This window comes from Hermetia illucens, chromosome 6, assembly GCF_905115235.1.
Source record: "Hermetia illucens chromosome 6, iHerIll2.2.curated.20191125, whole genome shotgun sequence".
In the NCBI taxonomy this organism is placed as follows: Eukaryota; Metazoa; Arthropoda; class Insecta; order Diptera; family Stratiomyidae; genus Hermetia; species Hermetia illucens.
Window position 1 is genome coordinate 92,287,531 of NC_051854.1, and position 25,109 is coordinate 92,312,639.

At 44.3% G+C, this 25,109-nt stretch overlaps 1 protein-coding gene across 2 annotated transcripts in view; it reads right to left on the bottom strand.

Moving 5' to 3' along the window:
- The window catches only part of LOC119659481 (putative epidermal cell surface receptor), a 61,219-nt gene extending 36,554 nt beyond the window's left edge, over positions 1-24,665 (bottom strand). For both annotated transcript variants that reach the window (XM_038067593.1, XM_038067591.1), the window contains exon 1: positions 23,632-24,665. In XM_038067593.1, coding sequence (XP_037923521.1) covers positions 23,632-23,725 — 94 coding nt within the window. In that variant the 5' untranslated portion in view covers positions 23,726-24,665. The remainder of the gene's footprint in view (positions 1-23,631) is intronic.
- Between the last annotated feature and the right edge of the window lie 444 nt (positions 24,666-25,109).

Below are 25,109 nucleotides of genomic sequence, written 5' to 3' on the forward strand. Positions count from 1 at the left end.
ATCAAGGCTAGCAGACCGGAGATCTCTATAGTCTGCAAGGATATAGATGAGGTCACCACGTGAGGCTTTGGAAAAAGAGTTCGACCTGATTGGACTTCAAGAGTTAGCGGTAAAGACGCCACGAAAAGCCTACGGTGGGATAAACAACGCCATTGTCAGTCTACCAGTGGAGGTAGCGCTCAAACTGTTGGCAGCATGGAGAGTTGAAATAGGCTGGGTTATGTGTCGCCTCAGAGAGTAGGTGTCGCCTAAGCGGTGGCATGTTCCAGTGCCGACGACAGGTCGAACCTATGCCGGAGATGTGGAGCGGAGGACCACATCAGCAAGGCCCTTGGTGCAGATACAAATTGCCTAGTGTGCAAAGGGAAGGACGGGTTGACCATTGGTACATTGCAGGCAAAAGCCCGGAATTCAGGAGAGCCCTTAACACAAGTCGTAGATGAGGTTGGTACAAATCAACCTCAACCACTGCGAGGTGGCGTAGGATCTATTCTCACAAACTATCCACGAGAAAACATCGATGTGGCCATAATTAGTGAACTATACCAAACCAGCGGACAAAGGGTAGTATAGGTCCCAGGGCGAAACGTGGATTGGTACCCACGATGACACGATGACGCATAAAACCTGGAAAGCGCCTGCTGAACCAACACCAACAGCTATACTATCAAACCCTATCTCCACCTCCACGTGGTGATCGCTGGGAGTTCTTTTTTATGAAAAACTGCAGACGAAGCAGGATGAAGGCGAGTCTGCTGCGCTTAAAAACGAGACAAAATGTACCACCTGGTCCTCCAGGTTGGGGTTGGGTAGGGCTGACAACTCTACACGGAAAATCGATGTTACCAAGCCATGGAAGCATCAGACTGGATGGATTTCAAAACGACGAATCCGGTAACGACAACGGGTCAACGCTTTGCCCATTTTCTCATGGAACGTACGTTCCCTGTACAGACCGAATGTCGCTGAGGAGCTAGCCGATACCCTGTCCCAAGATAGGGTTGATGTAACAGCGTTACAGGAGATGCGTTAGGACAGGGATCGGTTTTCTGGAGAACAGCGGCCGCACCATATATTATAGCGACCATCCAGTAAACCAGGTGCTCGGAGTAAGTTTCGTAGTCAGCCAAAAAATGAAACCTGCTGTTATCGGTTTTGAAAACATAAGCGAACGGCTATGCACTCTGCGCTTGCGAGGCAAATTTAGAAAGTAGAACGAACCTTCGAAGCCTGTTCCAGATATGATATCAAAATCATACTTGGGGATTTTAACAGCCAAGTAGGAACTGAACCCGTATTCAGGCGATACGTTGGCTCCTATAGCTTACATCAAAATACAAATAATAACGGCCTGCGAATTATTCAATTAGCAGTTTCACACAAAATGGTTGTTGGAAGTACTTGGTTTGCGCGGAGAGCGGTCCACAAACAAACGTGGGCTTTTCCAGACCGAGCAATGTTGCATTCTCAAAGAACACGGGCACGCGCAGAGACTTATCACGAACTCCGGCGATTGGAGAAGCGACTTCGCAGACGAAAAAAGGAAGTCTGGGAGAACCAACAAGTCTGTGAACTAGAAAAGACAGGCGGCAACTGCACCAGGCGTGGAAGTTTAAGCCAGCAGGACGAAACCTTACACACTTCGATGCTCATCCTGCCGAGACAAAGAGGCAAATCTAATTTCCGACAGCATGGGCATATAGGTGCGAAAGGTTGAGCATTTGTAAACTGCTGAATAACCAGAACATCGGCGAGTTGGAGGTCCCGCCAACTGAAGACGACGCACAAATACTGCCACCACCAAGTACAGAAGAAGCAGTCCGTGCAATTCATCGGCTTAATAAAAAATTGAGTCCCCAGAAGCCGATGGAATTACAGTCGAATTGGTTAAATATGGACGCGACCAATTACAGCAAGTGGTTCATCAACTTGTGCTCAAGGTGTAGGACAGCGAGTGAATGCCTGACAAAGAGGCAAAGAGGCATGATCTGTCCCATACATAAAAAGGGAGATATCACACAGTGCAGCAATTATTGAGGTATCACGTTGCTGAGTACTATCTATAAGATATTCTCCGCAATCTTGCTAGGCAGGATAGCCCCAAACGCTCAGAACATCGATTCTGAGGTAAATGCAACAGGTACGATCCTCTTTAAGTCCACCAAACTACTGGTCAAACGAGAAGAATAAAGATAGGAGACTACAAGTTTGAGACCGTTGATAATTTCTCCTATCAAGGGTCGAAAATCACAATCGATAATAGCTACGACGATGAAATCCGCGTACGGTTGTTGGCAGCCAACAGAGCTTATTTCAGCTTACAAAAACTGTTCTGCTCGAAACGTTTCACCGTAGGGTCAAAGCTCTTATTGTACAACACTATGATCTTGCCAGTCCTCATGTATTTCTCGGAGAGTTGAGTTCTTAGTAAGAAAAATAGCAAATTCTTGGCCGTGTTCGAGAGAAGAATCCTCCGAAGAATTGTTGGCCCCCTACATTAGGATGGGCGATTCCGTAGCCTACATAGCGGCGAAATCTATGAGCGATTCCATGACTGTCAGGTTGTGGATAAAAGCCGGTTCAATAGGTTACGGTGGGCGGGTCACTTAATCCGTATGGATGAGGATGATCCAGTCTGGAAAGTCTATATGGGCAATATATATGGTAGAAAAGGAAGACGAGACAGACCCTGCCTGAGATGGAACAATGGCGTAGGTCGGGACGCCGGACAGCTTTTAAGGACATCGAATTGGTGAACCTCGGCGCAAAACCGGGATGTCTGGAGTTCCTTATTAAGGCAGGCCTAGACCGGATACCGGTTGTTGCGCTGTTGATGATGATGGGACCATCGTGGATTATGAGTGACAAAGATCTAATGTCACTCCTCGGTATAAAGGATTAGGTCATCCGCGTATTGAAGGATCCGGATATGACACGAGTGAGGAGTTGGTGTGGGGATGTCTGCGGTGAACAAGGAGAAAAGGATTGCAGAAAGGACTGAACCCTGAGGAATGCTGGCGGGCAAGTATAGGACGAGGAAAGGTGCTGTAGAATGTTGACTAAGGATTTCCGCCCATCTAGAAAGCTAAGAATTAGCTTACAGGGGAGCGGATGGAAATTGGGATTTCGTAAAGGTTATACGCGAGCCTGGTTTTGCCATACGGAGTCGAAAGCTTTCCTTAGGTCAAGGAGACAATTAAATAGTAGCGGATGGGCCCCATAAAGCGGAATTCCTAGAAGTTTACCTGTTGGCAGGCGACACCTGGAAGACCGCAATTTCGAATTGCAATATTACAGAAGAAGAGGACGATCCCTACATTATGAGTGCTAAAAACTCTTATGTGGCTCATAGCGTATCCACCACACCTAAGTATAATCGCTGTTCCTGGCCATATATTACAGCTTCCTTCACAATTTTCTGGGAAACCTTCATGTACGCTATATGCATTCTTAGATTAAAATATATACACAAGAGTTTTGACACCAGATCGAACTTTTTGGTGACTTTATACTTTCTATTGATGAAAGTGTGCTTAATCCAATAAATTTGCATATTCATTTATCAAAAATTCAAAAGGTGCCAGCTTATGCATAACATTAGTAATTTCCCACATTTTTTTGGAATTCTGTTCGTTGGTTTGAACGCTTCCTATAATGTTAATCAAACAAATTGTTATTTTCTCGAGGTTGTTTTAAATTTGAAAAAAGAAAGCAGTGGTCAATCCTCACTGCTTCGAATGATAATTAAATTTTACGCTTGATGGTGACGCATCCGAAACCTTGACCTCTACGCAAAAATACCTAAAGTTCCGTCACTGTCCCATGAAAGCGTTATGAGTTTCACCACACGCAACTCCGTAACGTTCGTTGCTATATTTGAATTTTTGAATGACTTTTCATTGTTATGGTTTTCCTGAAGGCCACAAATGGTGAGTGAGCTTTCAATACTTTTGGATTTTAGCATTTTGCAATCATTTTCCGGATCCACATAAAAAAATACGTTAGGAACGTGTTGGTCGTTTAGGTATTCCAAATCGGATGGAGATGACATAGTTTATGAGTCATATGAACTCATGGTTAATTGAAAACTTGAGTATAACGAGTGACAATGGGAGTTTCATGTGTGAGGGGGTGTGTGTTAAATAAGGTTGTTAGGTACGGAGCGTTCCCGGGTAGTGTTGTTACATTTGATAAGTTTGATAATCGAAATGCTATTCAGAGGGTTGTAGGGTTGTTTCAGGGGGAACTCACAGTGTGTAAGTTTACTCAAGTTTTGGAACACACAGTGGACACCATTTCTACTGGTCAGCCTTACATGGAGATTCAATACAATGGAGATTCTTTTCTGGGAGGTTTATACACCTGCCAGAGTATGTTTCCATATTTTCAGTATATTTACTATGCAAGCCTCAGCACTTCATCACAAGTGCTACAACAAAGGCTCAGATATACCATTGTGTGCATAATAAAACCTCCTCGATTCTATAGGCTCCAAGTCAATGATCTTCAGGAGCTAAAAAAGATTAGATGCCAATAGTCAATAGTAGCAAATCAAAAAGGCTCAAAGAATTCTCTGTATTGTATTGCAGAAATCTAATTACTACATTATTTATTCACATAATCCACACTGGAATAACACAACGCAATTGTTAGTCTTCGGCTTCAGTGCGCTCGTGGAATGCTAATGCAGAGAGACGTAAACGATGGATTTCGCACAATGCAGGCCAAATGGCTCGCACAAATGAACGATTGTTTGCTTCTTGCTCACCTCTTCATGGTTTACTCAAAGTCTTAACGGATATTGGTGTGGTACCAGTTACATAAATTTTTAATTGAATTCAAAAATATAAAAAGCGGTTTTGTGTACTTAATACTGTAAGCAAAAGCAGTTATCACTCATCAAGCAAATATGGTCAGTAGAAACTTTTATTTGGCAACAATGTTGACTGTGGACATGGAATATGGTGGTGAAAATTTTCAATCAAGAAGAAAGTTTATTTAACAACAAACGACTGGTACAGACATTTATTATAGAATAGTGTTTGCCTCAATTAACTCCGCCATGTTATTGACATAGCATGCTAGTCCCAAGCCCAGACAAAGGTGGGGGGTTTGAGGCAACATACTTTGTACTATCCTCAGTAAAGCAAAAATAAATTGTTGCGATCAGGGAAAGAGATAAATAAAGTATACCTGATGTTTTTTGGTGACAGTTACCGCGGCAGGCTGACCATACGTATTTGCACGCTAAATGTTGGCACCCTTACTAGAAAGACCGAGGAACTCGCAAGAGCCCTCCGACTATATCGTCATTGCGGGTAATCTTCGTGGTCATGTTTGTAAAAGGACAAACGACAACAGATGCCATGGGAGTTTGGACTTCACAATGAGGATCGCAACCGGTTTAGTCAACTTTGCGGACTCTCAGGACCCTGTACTCTGAATACATGATTCATAAAATGATAGCCTCAGCTTTCTACGTTTTATAATGGGGACGATAGAATACAAATCCACTATATCCTCATAAGACGCCGACATATTACCACCGTCAATGACTGCAAAGCCCTATGACACCATTGCAGTCTAACATGGGCCGTTGGTTGCTCTCTTGCGCATCAAGCTACTGATAAAACAGCGTGAGACACGCACTGGCTCGCGGTGAATTAAATGGTGGCGATTCCGTCAGAAAAAATAATCTCATTTGAACGGTTACCAACCATCCGCTTGTCGAAAAATCGTGGAACCAAGTTAAAAAAAAGTCGGGGGAGATCTGTATTGACTTGTCAAAAGCCGTCACTATCGCACACAGCTTCAGAAAAAGACAGGCAGACAGTAAGCCAATTTGAATAAGGTTTTGTCGAAAATAAAAGTTTAGAAACGATGAATCTAGCGGAATACATAAAGTGGCGTGTCCAGACAAACGAAAAGACTGGTCTCGGTACGCTCGGAAGAGCACAAAAAAGCGGAAACGACCAGGAAGGAAAAAAGAGGAGCGAGACGCTAAAATCCATGATAGCATGGCACATCATAGAGAAAGGACACAGTATCAATGGGACAACGTATGCGTCATCAAGGAAGGCGGAAACAGTGGCAGTTAGACGACCAAGAAAACTTAGCGATATTATGTATACCAGAGGAGAACATATTAAACCACGATACGGGCAACGTGCAGTCCAAGCTTCTCACTCTATGTTTCCACCTTTCTCGCTGCTATTGTTGATACCTACTTACGAGAACGAACGCTCTGGTATGACACCGATAATGCACCTAAGGGGAACGAGGTCACCGTGGTAGGCCCACTACTGTGGACTATTATGTCGAAAGATGTATTTAAGCTTCCAGTTCCGGAGGAGGCCACGGGGATGGGTTGCGCCGATGACATAACACTGGCTGTGGTTATAAAACATCTGGGAGATGTTAAATTGTGTTGTACTTAGGCGTAGCAATCTGAGCTATTAAGGCTTGGTGGCTGAACTTGCACTTGTGGGGGAATATACTGGAGCGATCCACCAAAATATTAGGGCTATGATTAGAGGTATCAGAATGGCGTATGGCCTAGCCCAGGAGGCAAGAAAGTCAAACAGGCGACACAGGTGACACCTCCTCTTCCAAAGATACTCGGCGAGAACGCTGGAAAAGGAAGCTGGGAGGGGATGGACGAAATACCTGGACCTCAACAGGTCCCTAAAGGGATGAAACGGCATTCTCCAAGGAAACCGGAGTAGGCAATGAAAACAGCCAAAGATATCAAAGAAAAGACAGTAGCTCCAAACGAGGTAGAGCGTGAAGTGCGAGACACGGAGGCATGAAGCAAGGTTGTCTCTAATCAGAGGAAGGAGAGGAGGAGGATACGACCAGAAGTGGTCGTCATTTCCAAAAAGGAAGAAGCAACTTATGCTGACATCCTTAAGCAAGCTAAGTCGGACCCAGAGCTTAGGGATTTAGGAAACAGCGTCAACCAGTTGTCACAGAAGGGAGACCTCATGCTGCACCTAAAAAAGTCTAATGACAAAACAGCGGAGAAATTTCTCGGACAGGTGGAAGTAAGGGCCAGATGGCAGGGAGTAACCATCGAGTGCAAGGATGTCGTTGAATTTACCACGAAGGTGGTTGTTCGCGCAGCACTGAAAAAGGTGTTCGAGCTTTCGGGACTACAGGAGTCGGCAGTTAAATCTATGCGAAAGGCCTATAGGGGGGACGTAGACTGCAGTTATCAACCTATCAGCAGAGACCGCGTTCAAAATACTAGCGGCGGGCAGAGTGAAGAAAGGCTCGGTCAACTCTCGGCTCAGAGAGCGAGTGGACATGAAGAGATGCTTCAGGTGCCTCGACCTTGATTACATAGCCGCAACATACACCAGCGCCTATGACAGATCAAAGCCGTTCAGAAAGTGCGGAGGAGAGGGACGCATCACCAAGGAGTGCACAGCTGACCCGAAATGACACTGCGCGAAGGAAAGGAGGACATCAGCAACCGACATATTACTGGCAGAAGCAGATGTCCACTGTTCAGGAGAGCGCTAAATTGAATGCCCAGATAGGATTGATTCAAATCAATCTCAACAACTGTGAGCGGGCGCAAAACCTCACAAACCATCCGAGAGAAGGGAATCAACGCTGCCATTATTTGCGAACCCCCATCGCAACTATGGTGGTGGTATCTGGACCAGGGACCAAACCGATTAAACGGCGGTATGCGGCAGACAGACTATTCAGGAAGTTATACAACTTCCGGAAGCTGGTTTCGTGAGAGCAAAGATGGGCGGGAATCATGTCTAAAGCTGTTACTCTCTCCCTAGCGCAACACGTGCTCAGTACGAGGATATGCTGCACCATTTGGTGCTGGACGCAAGGAGTCATACCCCGAATATCATATCGGGGGACTTTAATGCTTGGGCTTGTGAGTGGGGTAGTCGAAGGACAAACAAGAGGGGACGTATCCTGCTCGAGGCATTTGCCGAGTTGGATGTTGTAATTGCCAATGTTGGGGACTCATTTACGTTCAGAAGGTGAGGCCTGGGCTCTATCGTTGACCTCACGTACGTGAGCACCGCATTGGCGTGGAGAACCACCTGGTATGTAAGTGAACATTACATCCAAAGCGAGCACCAGATGATCTTCATTAAAGTCGCTGGTGGGCCAAGTGATGGGTTGAATGCTCGCAGAAAGCGAGTTGGTATGCCGGGCTGGACGACGAGGGCGTTCGAGCAGGATACGTTCTCTGAAGTTCTGGCTGGTCATGACGACCTGAATGGTACAGCGACCGAAATGGCATCGAGAATCATGCGATGGGTGACCGACTTATGCGACGCTGCTATGGTCCGGAGGCGAAAGTTTGCAAGCAAAGGGCCAAACTATTGGTGGAATAGCGAAATCGCGGAGCTTAGATAGGTACGCTATCGAGCAAGAAGGCAATTCAGGCGATCCAGGGGAAGATTCGATCACGAAGAATGGGAACGGGATTATAGGACATTACGTGACAGAATAAAGGAGGCCATTCGTAGGAGCAAAAGAGATTGCTTTAGACGACGGTGTGTGGATGCCAACATAAACCCCTGGGGCATGGCCTACAGGCTGGTTATGAAGAAGTGGCAGGGGCAAAGGTCGCCCAGGTGACCTGTCCATGGTTTCTACGAAAAATTGTAACCACGGTCTTTCCTCATCATATAGGAAGCAGGTAGCAAACGGAGGCCCAATTCGAGGTGGACGTAATAACCCGCGTTACCGAGGAGGACCTTCGGGAGATCTGCGGAAGGATCGGCGATGGCAATCCTCCGGGTTTGGATAGCAACCCTAATAGAGTGGTGTAGCTGGCGGTGGGGAGCAGACCTGATTGGTTCATGAATACCTTGGAGGCATGCATGGTGGAAGGTGTATTTCCTCCACAATGGAAAAGGCAAAAACTGGTGTTGCCCAAACTCGGCAAGCCACCGGGGGACCCATCATCCTATCGGCCTATCTATTTGTTGGACACTATGAGGAAGTTGTTCGAGCGCATCATCTACAATAGATTTCTCCCAATCGTGGAATACGGGAATGGCCTTCAGGGTGAACAATATGGGCTCCAGAAAGCTCGCTCTATTGTTGGCGCGATGGGAAGAGTGGTGCGTGTGCCATTGTGACGGGGGATGTAAAAAATACATTAAACTTCGCCAACTGGATCCGCATTAAGGAGTCATTGGCTAGGATTAATGCACCTGGTTACTTGGCTAAGCTAATCGAGAGTTATCTGTCGGATATAGCTCTCTAGTACGGGACGGACGGGGGGGCCCAATGAATACAACATCATCACAGGGGGGGGGGGGGGCGTCTGCTCTGGAACGTGATGTATAAAGGGCTGCTCTTGCTTCCCGTAGCCAAGGAGGCCATGTTGGTCGATTTTGCAACTGACTTGGCCATAGTGATCGTTGCAAAACTCCCGGAGGATGTGAAGTTTAACGCCGCCGAGAAGGTCATGGGTGCTAGGTCCTGGCTTGCGGGGCCGGACTGAGCCTGGCGCATGAAAATACGGAGGCAATCCTCATTACAAATTACCGGAAAAGAAATACGATCAGTTTGCAGATTGGAAGCCATATGATCGTCTCAAAACGTGCAGAGTCGGAAACATGAAGGCCTACGGAAAGCAAGCCCGTCCGCGAAAAAATGCCTAAATGGTGGTACAGTGTCCCATTCAGCGAGTTAAATCTCCTTAGTGCGAATTACATGACCGTACCATGGAAGACGCCTTTCTTGCAATGTTTCCACGATCGGTGTAACCCCTCATTTCAGCTGTGATCAAAACGTAACACGCCACTAGTGCAACAAACATCTTTGTTTCCATTACCGCAAGACAGCGTTCATTATCTTTTATAGTCGGTCAACACTCAGAACTATAGAGGGCGACAGGGTGGACGATATTGCGGTAAATTTTAAAAAATATAGCTGCACTTCCTGATATTTATTATATAGTTTCAATCGAAGTTACGCAGGTATTCAATCGTCAATATCGGCCACACGACAGATACTTCAAGTGAATCCGAAACAAGAATGCTATGACTATTCCTTTCATTCTTAATCGGAGGGAGTATCCCTGGCTCAAATTTATATTCTCGACAAATGATTAACATCTCAAAAATCAATTTCTCTAATACAATGAAAATTTCTATCAGCGGGTTTCCAACCTCAAACGCCATCAAATTAACATATTCCATTGCTAAATCTTTAATCATTTTAAATTATCGATATTCAGGCTCTACCTTTCCTCGTTTTGAAGATATCACAACAATGCCATTCTCTTATTTCATTAGTCAACTACTTGGTATGCTGTTTTTATCAGATATTTTTAATTTATATTTATTCACTTTCGCCTCGTAATTTCATATTATCTCGCGGTACCACTTTATCTGATGCATCTATTGTTAATAAGATTCACATTGATTTGATGAAAACAACAATATAAAATATAAAATATGTAACAGCGCAGTTATTTCGAGGAATTACAAGAGAAGATATTGAACGAAATACGAGCATATGTGTTTATGGCACTTCGAGTTTCTTTTGATTATGTGAAATTATGCAGAGTTGCATCATTAATTAAATGTTCCCCTTCATATTGCTTAATTCATTATCAAATTATCTTGACTGTAACAAATAGACATTAATTTCAGGAGAAATTGTATTTTAATTTTTTTTGTAAAAATGCAAATTCCAGTTCTAATCCGGGGCCTACTAATATTTTACGAGCGGATAATTGATAACAGCTTGGGGAAAATATGCTCATCAATCCGCTGATCAAATCTCAGACGCTTCGGAGGCGCTTTTTCGTGGCAGCCGCCGGCTTGTCGAACGCTTTCAGCCTTGACAAGGAGACCCATTTAGGCCCGACAAGGATGTCGAGCTTGAACAAGTGCTCGCCTCGTTCCAGCACTTAAAGGGGCTCTCGTATGGCGGTTGTAGCGGCCTCCGAGAAGCGTCCACACTAATGAGAACCTGCATAGAGGTCTCAAGGTCCCTCAGAGTGCTCACCTCCGCTGTCGCGTGTGGGAACGATGGAGCATCTTCGAATCAGTATCCCTGAGTAGACGCGGCATTCCTGAGTCGCTTAATCCTGTTCTGATGTCCAGCACAGGGTCGGCGGGAAGGCGCAAATTTTCCTCGTACACCATCTCCAAGGCTGGCCATGAATTGCTCTCGGTGGGTTGTACGCAGAGGGCCTCGGTAAATGATTGTGCCTTAATATCAGACAGAGGTATTACCTCAGGCCACCGCGTAAACCTGTCGATGATTGCGAATCAATACTTGAATGCGTACGAGTATCGCAAAGGGCCGATGATGTCAAAATGGATGGTGGGGAGGCGCTTGGTTGACTTAGGGCATGAGGACATAATAGAACTTACTTCCTTTCGTACGTGCCTGTTGGCCTTGCACTTCTGGCTCGGACTGCACTGTCTGACCCAAAAGTCCGGCCAGAAGTATTTTTCAGCGGCTAACCAGTTCGTCGTCCTGATGCTTGGATACGCAAGATCGTGTATTTGGCGGAATACTTCCTTGCGAAAATCGGCCGGAAGGAATGGCCTGGGTCCCTTATTTGAGGTCTTTCAGAGTAAATAAGAGTTTGAGCCAGGAAACTTCTTGAACTTGTATTTGGAGTTAGTTTTACGTAGGGGACCTCAACATCGAATTCATTGACAACTTTATATATCGCATATATAGCAGCCTGTCAAAGGACGTCAATCATACTGACCAGGTCAAGCTATCGATGCAGTTATCGAATAAGACTTTCTTCTCGGTCTTTTCTATAATGATATCGAAGCATGTGCAGATTACGCATGGGCAGGGCATGTTCAATAAATGAATGACGATGGCATTCTTAAAAAGGTTATGAACGAACGACGTGTCAACAGAGCGTACTTTATAAATTTTCTTTTTTATAAATTTTAGTCTACTAAGCATCTTAACCCGTAAGCAAAATTTGTTTATAAAATAAGTGTTCAATACAATAAACATTCAACATGGTTCAAGCCCACAAGTCTTTTATTTCCTCATATTCGGTTTGATTTTTAGAAAAGTCAACATTTTTTGGTCTTTCGAGTGGGACTTACTTGTGGAGAAATTCCTTTCTATCGCAATTCTTGAACTCAAGTTTTCCGCCGGTAATATTGAGAATATTTCCAATTTGGTGCAAACAAGACTAAAGGTTCCTGCGTTGATAGAAGCAAAAGTAACTACAAGTAACATTCGTGAATATCAATAGCCTATTGAGATGAAGGCAGAAATCCTCACACAGCAGGACAACTTTAGCAGTATGAGCAGACTGTCTAGAAACTTCTTGAAAGATAGCAACATTGCCATTGCCTTGGCTATTTTCAAGCGAGGTTGCAGCGTTTGGAAGAACTATGGCAGGCTTGACATGACCATCTACTCATCAAGCCAGAAAATAGACCAACAATTTCGATGATTGTGGGAAACATCCTTGGGAGCAAGCGCAGACTTATCCAACTTAAATACTTTTATGTAGTTCCTGGCGAGTCGGTTCAGGACATTGGAAGCATTGGGCATTCCTCGGAAACCAACTATAATGGAAACGTTAACAGTGACGACATCAACAAGGTGCAGCGCTTGTGGAAAGGAACACTATTTGGCTCACTGTGACAAATTTAAGGGAATGGATTCGTATCAACGGAGAAACGAAGCGAAGAATCAAAACCTATGCTATAACTGTTTGAAGAACGAAGCTTCATAACAGAGTCAACTGTTCAGTTATTAAGATTACGAAGGCGATATGCAAAGGTCCAAATATGCGGAGTAGGGGTAAATCCTAATTTACAAACTAAAGGCAGTGTGGAGTTGACAACAAAAGCAAAGTCCGATGACTCCACAATCAATATACCAACTCTAGTGTTACCAAATATTACTAACTTATGTGCAGCAGTCGGAACACTAGGTTAACGTCCAGTGACGCTATTTGTCAAAAATTTAGCTGGCCCCATGTGCGGAACCGCAGGACGGATCGACGGAGCTGATAGCTACAGTGACATCTTGCGACCATGATGCAGGAGAGGACCTTCCTGTACAATGAACACTAGTTTCGGATAGGTTTTGCTTGGCCAAACTTCTTCGCAAACTACACAACCGAGGATGCGTTCACAGCCACGGAAGACACTACTGTCCAACTGGTTAAAAAATTTTGGGAAAACATTGAAGTACCGACTGAGCAACCTGTGACGTCCGACGAGAAAGCAGCTATTGAATGGTATCGGCAAACCACCAGGCGAGACAGCACAAGAAGGTACATTATCCGACTTCTGTTCAAGTAGGATGCTAAGCCTCTATTCACAAGGCGCATATCCGATTTGCACAATTGGAAAAACGGCTGACCAACAACGAGTCCTTGAGATGTTAGTACATAGCATTCATGGAAGAATACTTAAACCTCGGCCACATGGTAGAAGTATCGAAACAAGATAAATGTTCGAGTCGACTTATTATCTGCCACATCACGTTATGTCCAAAGATGATAGCACAATGACAAAATTGCGAGTTGTATTCAATGCATTTCAGTTGACACCATCAGGAAAATAGTTCAACGACAGGCTACTCATTGGTCCAAGTATCCAGAACAGTATCACCTGTATATTGATGAAGTGGAGGACATATCATAATGGTACACCGCCAGGATCAAAATTTCCAGCGAATTTTGTGGAGAAGCTATACATCTGAACCTCTCAAATACTTCAAATTAATTACAGTGACGTATGGCACCGCTAGCGCACTTGGCAATCCGGATTCTCTATCAATTGGCAGACGAGAAAGACGGCGTCATCCTGAAGCTTGTTGCGTGTTGAAAGAGGATTTCTACGTGGATCATGCTCTGACTTCAGAGATACCCTCGAGGAAATGCAGGTACTTCGGCAGGACCTCATAAAAGTGTTACTAAAAGCAGGTTTTAATTTGCGAAAATGGGTAGCAAATCACAACGATTTGCTGGAATCTATTCCTGCTTCTGACCGGGAAACAAATGTACCACTAAACATCGCTGAGAACGAGCACATAAAGACATTAGGGTTACGACATCCAGGAAGGGATTCTTTCCTGTTCAAATTCAATCTGGAAGAAATTACCAATAATGCGCTAACAAAATGTCAGCTTCTTTCTGAGATCGCAAAGTTATTTGATCCGATGTGATGGTTGCAACCATGTGTCGTCGTAAGCAAAATATGGATTCAGCAATTGTGGGTACAACAAACGAATTGGGATGAACCAGTAGAAAAGGAACTCGATGCGAAATGGTGAACATTCCGTTCACAGCTACCAGTTCTTTAGGAGATTTCAATTTCAAGGTGGTTGCGTTGCGACAGTTCACCTCGCATAAAAGTCCATGGATTTTGTGATGCGCAGTGAAGAACGTGATGGCTCCAGTTAAACTCAACATCAATATCCAAGGTTGCCCCGCTGGAAGTACAATGAATCCTGCGCTTGAAACAGTGCAGCGCGGTGCTGTTGATGGCAACCACAGAGAACCCCACGGTTGGACTAATATAAGCGTCTATTACTGGACGGACTCAATGATCGTCCTAAAATGGCTTCAAAGTTCAGCGGCAAAGTGGAAGGTGTTTGTCGCTAATATCCACTCTACGTCTCACATCAAACAAGGGCGACATATAAGCAGCCAAGTAATTCCAGCAGATGTTGCATCCCGTGGAATCTTCCCGAAACTATTAGATTACTATCGAGCTCAAGATGTACAGCCTTTACGGAGAGACATACAAACACAACTATACATGCTTTGGTGGTCTTGGCCCCTCTACCGTTTTTCAGTCCTGTCTGCAACCCTTTTCTCGCTGTTCACCGCAGACATCCCCAAACCACCTCCACACCCCTGTCCCATCCAGATCCTCCAATACGCGGATGACCTAATCATCTACACGGCCACCAAAGACATCTCCTGTGGTGAAGCGCGTCTGAATGCTTATTTGGACGAACTTTACCACTATTTCACCCGTTGGAAACTTTCCCTAAATCCCGACAAGTGTGAGACCATCGTCTTCCATGGAGACATGAGGATGACTCCGAAGATGTGGAGTGACACCAGATCACTATCACTCACAATCTCCGACCAGCCCATTCCCACGGTTAAAGAAGTTACCTACCTCGGGGTGACAATGAACTCCCGCCTCTCCCACGTACCTCACATAATGAAGGCACTAGGCCGTGCAACTGGTGCCTTCCGGTCCCTGTATCTTATCCTTAAATACAACATCCCGACTCCAAGGAAGATTAAGCTGTTTTGCTATAAACAGCTTATCCGCCCTCTCTTCATCTTCGCCTTCATTTTCTGGTCCGATTGCTCTACATCCCAAATGGAGCGACTTCGCCTCAGAGAGCGCAGGATCTTTCGCCACTGCGCCAACATCTTCAAGAACGAGGACCGCTCCAAGTACATTTCCAATCAGATCCTCTATGAATCCTGCCAAACCCCACGCATCGACGCCTTCCTTTCTCGACTTGCCCTCAACTTCCTGGCCACCAATGCCATGCAGATCGAGATCGTTGAAGATAACCTTCTCCGGACTCATCTGTTCCCTCAGATCCTTTTATCCCTCCAGTCACAGAACCGTCTGTTCGATTCCATAGGTAGAGTAGTCTTCTACACAGGCAATTTCTCCGACTCCCAATTTATTAAACCTTCCCATCATTAGCACCCTTCCCAGCTTTTAATTCCCATCCCTCTCCCGTAAGCCTCCCATCCTACCCCAGTCCTTTACCCTCCTAGTCCCATCCCGTTTTTATATATGCTCAACGAGTGGAGGTTTTTTTCGACTCCTCCAAAATGAAATGTACATATTTTTCTTTTCACATAACCTTTTTAGTAATAAGTTAGTTTAAGCTTTATGTTATACCTTAGATTAAGTTTAACTGTTAAGGTAGTCCCTAAGTTAGCTATAAGTTTATATTTACCCATTATAGAAAATAAAAAATTGTTGTTTTGCGAAAATTGTTGTTTTTGGCCCCTCTACCGTTACTGAATTTAATCGTTATCGGTCCAGAGAAGTCAACGCCAATTCGAGCAAAGGGTTTGCTGCGTTGTACTCGTTCTACCATTAATTGTTGACTCGGCATTGCTTTTACTCTAAAACTGTGTGTACATTTGCTCCAAAATTGTTTTACGGCGTTTAGTCCATAAATAATCCTATATTTCCTTCGAATCGTCGAAAGGGTAATAACACTGGATGTTTCGCGTCGAAATTTAAAGCACTCTGCTGTATCTTTCCACCTACCCACATCTGGCCGGAATCGAGAAATGTTGTTAATCTAAGCAGCAAGCTAGTTCCTGCCAAGGGTTTGTTGGGTTTGAGCAGATCAATTTCATCTGCAAACGCCTTTTGCTGGATCATCCTAATAGGAGTCGTTTCCGCTTGTTGGAGTTCAACTGTCTTCAAAAATGAGTTACGAGAGGTTGTCCTTCATCTCCTGCAATCACTCTAATGACAGAAAAGAAAAAAATCTTGACTGATGGTTTCGTCCAGGGCAGAAGCAACTCATCAGATGCTGCCTCATCTCTGCCCTGGGAGCAGCGTGACCGAAAATGGCGACAGGTGGTAATCGCTCCATTTATACATAATCGCAAACACGACATGAGTGCGAGGTATCTTGAGGTGAAATACGTCCTAAGTTCAAACCTACCTAGATGTTGAGGACGATGAGAGTGCGGGGTGATAACCACTTGTCGCCACTTTCGGTCTCGCTGCTCCCAGGGCAGAGGTGAAACAGCGTCTGATGAGTTGCCTCTACCGTGGACGAAACCGCCAGTGAAGATTTTTTCTTTTCTTTTTGAACTTGGGTGTTTAACCCAAAAAGAGGAATCCGTGGACCACAAGAGAGGAAGTAAGTTGCTTTCCAAGTGGATGCGGAATCAGAACAGAATCGTTGTGACAGATCTCTCTTCTCTGCTGTCTCCGCGGTCATCAAGCACGATGTTTTTTTTTTGCCACAATTCTAAGTTACTAACAGCTTCGTTGCAAGGAAATTTCGATTTTGGTCTCTTGTGTTGATGTCTGAGACCTACCTAGTCTGGTCCATTCCACCATAATCTATGGTTAACTCTCAGGCCATATTCGGTTTGATTTTTAGAAAAGTCAACAAAAGTTATTTCTTAAGTTATATTAGTATTCAAAGAGAAGTTTTCGGGACAGTTTTTAAAGATGTGATACCTAAAGATGGCGGTCAAAGGGTAGTATGGGTCCTAGGGCGAAACGTGGATTGGTACGCATGACGGAGCATAAAACCTGCGAAACGCCTGCTGAACCAACACCAACAGCTCTACTACCAAACCCTATCTCCACCTCCATGTGGTAATCGCTGGGAGTTTTTTCGTTATGAAAAACTGCAGCCGGAGAAGGATGAAGGCGAGTCTCCCGCGCCTAAAAATGGGACCGAAATGAGCCTCAGACAGGATGGATCTTACAACGACGAACCCGGCAACGACAACGGATTAACGATTTGCGCATTTTCTCATGGAGCGTGCGCTCCCTGTACAGACTGAATGCTGCTGAGCAGCTAGCCGATACCCTGTCCCAATATAAGGCTGATATAACAGGGTTACAAGAGATGCGATGAACAGGGACCGGTTTCCTGGAGAAGAGCCACTACACCAAATATTATAGCGGTCATCCAGTAAACCATGTGTTTGGAGTAGGTTTCTTAGTCAGCCAAAAAATGAAACCTGCTGTTATCGGCTTTGAAAATATAAGCGAACGGCTATGTACTCTGCGCTTGGGAGGCAAGTTTAGAAATATAAGCCTCATAAACGTTCACGCCCCTACAGAGGAGACTGTAGAGTTGTAGAAGGATATCTTCTACGAGGCAGTTGAGCGGACCCTTGAAGTCTGTCCCAAGTATGATATCAAAATTATGCTTGGAGATTTCAACAGTCAAGTAGGGACGGAGTCAGTATTCAGGCGATACGTTGGCTCCCATAACTTAGATAAGAATACCAATGATAACGGATTGCGCATTATCCAGAAATGGTTGTTGGAAGTACCTGGTTTGCGCGAGAAGCGGTTCACAAACATACGTGGGCCTCTTCAGACGGGACCACTTTCAACTAAATTGACCACGTGCTGATTGAACGCCGCCACCTCACCTCTTGATGAATGTCAGAACATATAGGGGGCCAATATATCTCGTTGGCATGGTGCTCCGAGCTCGAATTACGACACCACCTACAATCCCCTCTGACAATCAGGTGAGAGTGAATACTGAAGCCATCCTCAACACAGCCCCTTCGCGACACCTATTTTTTTTTTTGGGGTAGGGTAGGTGAATGCATTTACGCACACAGTGTTGGACTCCCGATTCGGTACGTCATCGGACTACCAACTAAACACCTCCCCATCGTCGGAGAGCTAGCCTGGAACCGTTTGTCACATTACTTCGGGCCAGCCCCCGAACTCTTTGCGGAGCCTTCAAATCAGGGAATTCCTTTCACCAACGGGAGGGGAGAGGAGGAAGGGAACTGTCAGTTCAAGGAACCCACTGCCATCCGGCTCCTCCACCGGTCGAGTTCTATCTTCTTCGCAACGAGAAGGGCCCGAACGTAATGGGCACCACGCTTCCAGCTATCAGCAGTCCTCAGCATCTCTTCCACAATGTTGTCTGGAGAGAGATCCCCTGTGTTTAAATAGAGCTGCTGACGAACCCCATCCCACCTTCCACAAGAAAAAAAAGTGTGGTGGGCATCGTCCACAATTTCATTGCAAAACACACAATCCGGAGAACGCGCCTTTCCAATCTTGTGCAGGTAAGACTGAAAATTTCCATGCCCACTTAAAAATTGGGTAAGGAAATAGTCAGTCTCACCATGCTTCCGATTCAGCCACGCACCTAAGTTGCCGATGAGCCGCGCAGTCCAACTGCCTCTAGTTTCATTTTGCCAAGAGAGCTGCCACTCGTCTAGAGTGTGTTGCCGTTCTTCGCGAGCAACCACCTCCCTTGGCTCATCTCCCTTGCGCTTGTATATGGCCTGACGCTCCCTAGCAAGATGGGCAACGGGGATAACTCCCGCGATCACCATCACGGCCGGTTCAGAGACTGTGCGGTACGCAGACGCCACCCGTAAAGCTCCCCGTCTCTGTACTTGCGCGAGGCGTCTACGATATACCTCCTTGTTAAGAACGCCAGCCCATACCTCTGCGCCGTAGAGCAGGGCAGACTGCGTTGAGCTCATCAGGAGACGTCGCCTACTAGACGTAGGACCCCCAATGTTTGCCATTAGCCTACTCAACGCCGAAACTCCAGCCGCAGCCTTGTTCGCTGCTGCTTGGATTTGCTCAGAAAAACTCATCTTTGAGTCAAGAGTCAGCCCGAGGTACTTTACCGCCGATTTTGACTCGATTATCGACTCGTCGAACGATATGGGACGCAGGGTCGGAATTCTCTTCTTAGTCAGGATGACTACTTCGGTTTTTTCCAGTGCAAGGTTAAAACCATGAGTAGTCATCCATCCGCTTACCCGTCGCATCAATATGCCGAGTCTGCTTTGCGCCTGTTCGACAGTGCGTCCAGCAACAAGCGCTGCGACATCATCTGCGTAGCCGACCAGGCGCGACTCTTCTGGCATGTCGAGTTTAAGCAGACTGTCATAGGTAGCGTTCCAGAGGTCCGGCCCTAGGATGGATCCATGTGCTAACCCCGATGTGACCTCCATCCACCTTTGACCCTCTAATGTTTCATAGAGCAGGGAGCGGTTCCTCAGATAGTCCCTCAAAATCCGTAAGAGATAGTTCGACACGTTGAAGGTATTCTCTAGTGTGCCTAGAATGTCTTTCCATCTTACGGAATTGAAGGCGTTTCTGACATCAAGCGTTACGAGGAGCACCACCCGTCGAGTTCGGCGGCTATGCTCGTCGAACGGCGTCCACGACCTGCATGACAGCATCAATTGTCGATCTCCCTGCCCTAAAACCAAACTGCCGGGGAGATAAATCTCCGGCAGCGCGTATCGCTTCAGCGAGTCTACTTCTGATGAGCTTTTCGAGCACTTCGCGACACCTATAAGAGGGAAATGAATGCCGCAATAAAAGCAGTCATCAGAAGTCCTGGAGATGAAGCATGAACAAATGATCTTCACAACCACCTGAAGAACGTTATCATTGATACGGTCACAAAGATACTTGGCCCCAGCCGCAGAAAAAGTCGGAACGGCTGGTTTGACGATGAATGTAAGCTAGCAACGTAACGAAAGAATGTTGCATACCGAGTAATGTTGCATTTTAAAAAACGCGGGCACGCGCAGAGACTTATCACGAACTCCGTCGAGTGGAGAAGCGACTTCACAGACGGAAAAAGGAAAGCCTGGGAGAGCCAACAAGTCTGTGAACTCGAAAAGTTCAGGGAGTAGCCGCACCAGGCGTGGAAGTCTTACCAACAAGTCAGCAGGATGAATCCTTATATAAATCTGATTTCCGACAGAATGGGCATATTAGAGCGTTGGGTTGAGTACTTTGATGAGCTACTGAACAACCAGAACATCGACGAGTTGGAGGTGCTGCCAACTGAAGACGACGGACAAATACTGCCACCACCAAGTATAGGAGAAACAGTCCGTGCAATTCATCGGTTAATACATCGTAAGTCGCCAGGAGCCGATGGAATTACAGCCGAATTGGTTAAATATGGAGGCGACCAGATACAGCAAGTGGTTCATCAATTTGTGCTCAAGATATGGGACAGCGAATCAATGCCTGACGATTGGCAACGAGGCATTATCTGTCTCATACATAAAAAGGGAGATATCACACAGTGCAGCAATTATAGAGGTATCACGTTGCTGAGTACCATCTATAAGATATTTTCCACTATCTTGCTAGGCCGGATAGCCCCATACGCCCAGAACGTCATTGGCCCATACCAAAGAGGCTTCACTCCAGGCAAATCAGCAACAGATCAGATTTTCTCTCTGCGGCAAGCGATGGAAAGATTGTTGGAATATGGACATCAGTTACTCCATCTATTCATCGACTTTAAAGCCGCCTATGATAGTATAGCCAGGGTAAAACTGTACATGGCCATGAGAGAATTCGGTATTCCGACGAAATTAATAAGATTGACTAGGCTGACCCACACCAATGTGCGAGGCCAGATAAAAGCAGCAGGATCACTCTCAAGACCATTCAACATCAACAACAGTCTACGACAAGGGGATGCCCTATCATGGGTCCTCTTTAACCTGGTCCTCGAGAAAGTGATCTGTGATGCTGAGGTAAATGCAAGAGGTGCGATCCTCTTTAAGTCCAACTACTGGCCTATGTTGACGATGTCGGCATTATGGGAAGAACCACCCGAGACGTACAAACTGTCTTCATCCAGATCAAGCAGGCGGCGCGAGATCTTGGGCTGCTTATCAATGAAGGCAAGAAAAAGTATATGGTGGCAACGTCAACATCGAAAACCAACCAACCAACAACATCAAACCGCACTGGTGAAACAGGAAGGATAAGGATAGGAGAATACAACTTTGAGACCATTAATAATTACTCCTATCTAGGGTCGAAAATCACAACCGATAACAGTTACGATGACGAAATGAGGTTGTTGTCAGCCAACAGAGCCTATTTCAAAAACTGTTTCGCTCAAAATGTCTCACCATTGGGTCAAAGCTCTTACTGTACAAGACTATGATCTTGCCAGTCCTCATGTATTCCTCGGAGGCATGGGTTCTTAGCAAAAAAAAATTGCGAACTCTTGGCCGCGTTCGAGAGAAGAATCTTCCCAAGAATTTTTGGCCTCCTACATGAGGATGGACGATTCCGTAGCCTACATAACGATGAAATCTATGAGCGATACCATGACCGTCCGGTTGTGGCTCAATAGGTTACGGTGGGCGGGTCACTTAATCCGTGTGGATGAGGATGATCCCACCCGGAAAGTCTATAAGGGCAATATCTATGGTAGAAAAAGAAGACGAGGCAGAGTCAGGACGCCTGAAAACTTTTAGGGATATCGGATTGGTGGACCTCGGCGCAAAACCGGGGTGTCTGGAGTTCCTTATTAAGGCAGGCCTAGACCGGATACCGGTTGTTGCGCAGTTGATGATGATGATACCTAAAGATATTAGTCTAATCAGATCAGAGCATTTTCCCGGTATTATAAACTGCATTTCTAAAATGAGTATTGACCAAATCATGGGAAAGCAAGGGGAGTTAATTCATGTAAATTCTCTAGGGATGTATTTTTTCCGTTCGGCCCTCATTTTGGGAGAATCTGGCTCAAACAGCGGGTATCTTCAAACTGGTAGATTAAGCCCAATAGTAAGCTATTATCTAATTGAAACAATTTGATCATTGCGTGCTTGAAAGAGCCATCCATGCCACCATGCGATTGATTATTATTATTCAACAGACCATTAATGGTTTTAATTAAAACTAAATTATGAAAACACTACAAAATCACTTAAATTATGTTTCACTTCATATCCAAGCTTATTATATTTTCTCTACATTCTCCCAATAAAAAGATTCGAGTTGTATCTTCCAAGTAGATGTTTGCTCCTATTACACGAGGTATCTATTATTACTAGTAAACGAAATCCTATCATGATTTTAAAAATGCTGACACGCATTCTTGTATCTGAGATTTTCTTATAGGTATATCTATGAGCGGATTTTTGAAAAGCCTAAATTATTTCAGGTTTAAGTCATCAATAATTTCTTGAGATGTTGGAAAAGGTAGCGGAGATTGTAAGAAGTTAAACGCCAAAAAAAAACGGTTTGGGCTTCTTCTGAAGTTAGAAAAAAAGACTATAATGGAAAAATGAAGATGACCATCACCGGTTTGGGCTTTGGAATTCCATTTCGGTCTAAGACGTGATGAAGTATGAGCCGTTGTACTTGAAATATTCGAGACTATATTTTAAAGCAAAGCTGAATGTATATTATGGGGATGGATTTGGGAGGCATGAAATCGTTTCGGGTATCGGTATGAATTAGGCAGCTTGCTTAAACTTGTACGGAGTTTTCACACTCGGCGGCAAGTTTTTAAGATGGTTTACAGTCGAAGAATCTATGAAGGAAGTACATGGGTCAATTTTGTTGCCGAATCAATGGAGAAAATATAAATGTTTGTGATAATAGCGCGAGATTGAATGTTAAGCCAAACAAAAGTAAGTAAAGTAAAGTATATTTTTTCAAAATTAGCCTGAAAACGCAACTTTGTTTTGTTTATTACTCCAGCAAAATGGTACGTGTACTTCGCATTACCAGTGTCGCTATTCACGAAAGAAGGCTAGTCACCTCCAGTAAAACGTTGAGACTGAACAAAAACCAAAACTTGGACAACCTGTGCCCATTTATTCACCGGTTATGCTAGAATGGACGTGAAAACATTTTAAGATTCTTTTGAATTGTTTACCATTCTTCTACTTTGAGTGTGTGTTTGTAGAATTCTAGATAGTGGAAAGGAATTGAATGAAACGGTGGATCGAACTTGCTTTTATGCTAGAAACATCAATCATGTGAGAAAAAGTAATCAAAACATTTGATTTTTTATTTGGAATTTATAATCGGGTTACTCGCTTGAATCTTTCGTTTTTTTTTTGGTTCAATGATCATGCAGCTTTGTGAGGAGGTTTTATTCTGATGTTGATAAGCAAATTACCTTCTTCGCTGTTCGATGTGATGTCTTCGGCATTGAGTAATCCAATTATTAGTAATAATCCGCAAATTACTAGATTTGATTTGGAGGGGCCCATGATTTTTATCCCTTTTTTCTCCACACGTTATTCACTAATTTACAATAAACACGAACACATTGATTATCAACTCACTCAAATTTGATTAAAAACTTTTCCAAATTCTACTTTTATTAGGATACTATTAATATTTGGCACATTTTTTGAAAGATTTTTTTGTTTCGCGGAGATTTCCACTGTTACTTTCACTGCAACTCTTAGTCTCGTGTCAACATATTGCCTTAGATTCACTATTTTTTTCAGGATAAGGTTTTTCCTACTACGCGTATGTATTAATTATCAAATTTAGAAGAATCCAAAATTAGTGACAAAAATCTTCAGAATTAACTACTAACGAATTTTTTTACAAGAAAAACAAAACACTTAACCGACCAATACATTCAAACGGGTCTCAATAAAAACCGAATGGTGCACTTATTTCAAGAGGAGAGACAGAGATCGAATGAAATATCTATTATCCACGTTGTGAAACTGGTTTCTTGGATTCTTTAGAGCTCTGTAATTTTTCGCATAGAGTCTTGTACAAATAGAAAATTGTGACGTGAGAAGACGGACCGACCGAGATCGCGAAAGACCCACTTTAAGAACGAGTCCATTGTCTTAGATACGCATGCGATTCTTCTTCATGGTTTGGGGTAAATAGTGGAGTAAGTTGCAAATCGGGAGAAAAATATGATCAAGATAGAAATTCAACCTTCACGAAGCACTTAGGTATCTGCAGTGTTAAGTCCATGCTTGACTATATTTAAGTTAAATTGTAATTAGCTGAAGACAACAAGGATTGACCAAATCATCTGTTTATGCACGAATTGCACAAGATATGTCACAACTCAATATTTTAAAATCTAATGTGGTATTCGTGTTAAAAGAAACCCCGTAAAGGGTCCGCGGATGAAGTACTGTCTTGAACCGTGCAAATTGAGATAAGAAAACTGACTGAGCGTATTTGAGTTTCTTAAGACTTGTTGAAGCCGACAATCCAAGACCTCGGTGTGGCTACAGTCGGGCCACGTTTGTATGGTTTTCCATACAAGAAATAACACACATTAGGTTGGTCTGGAGAGAGAAAAAGTTACCTCTGTGTAAGCTTTGATTCAGTTAAACTGGAAGGCTTTAGTTACCTGTAACTCTGCTACTCACTGTGAAATTAATAATTCGTCACCTCACCCTAAAGATAAAAGATGCAGGTGATTGGTAGTCTCATATATTTTTGAGGCAATTCATCTCTTAATTCTCAATGTATGCCTTAAAGTTACTCACTGACAACTAAGATTGCATTGTATCTTCTCTCTTTTTCGATGCATTCACTTGGGTGTTGATTCGAATCGTAAATATTTCTTTTTAGTACCGACTTCTGTACCGAATGTATTTCGCGGGGTGTTGT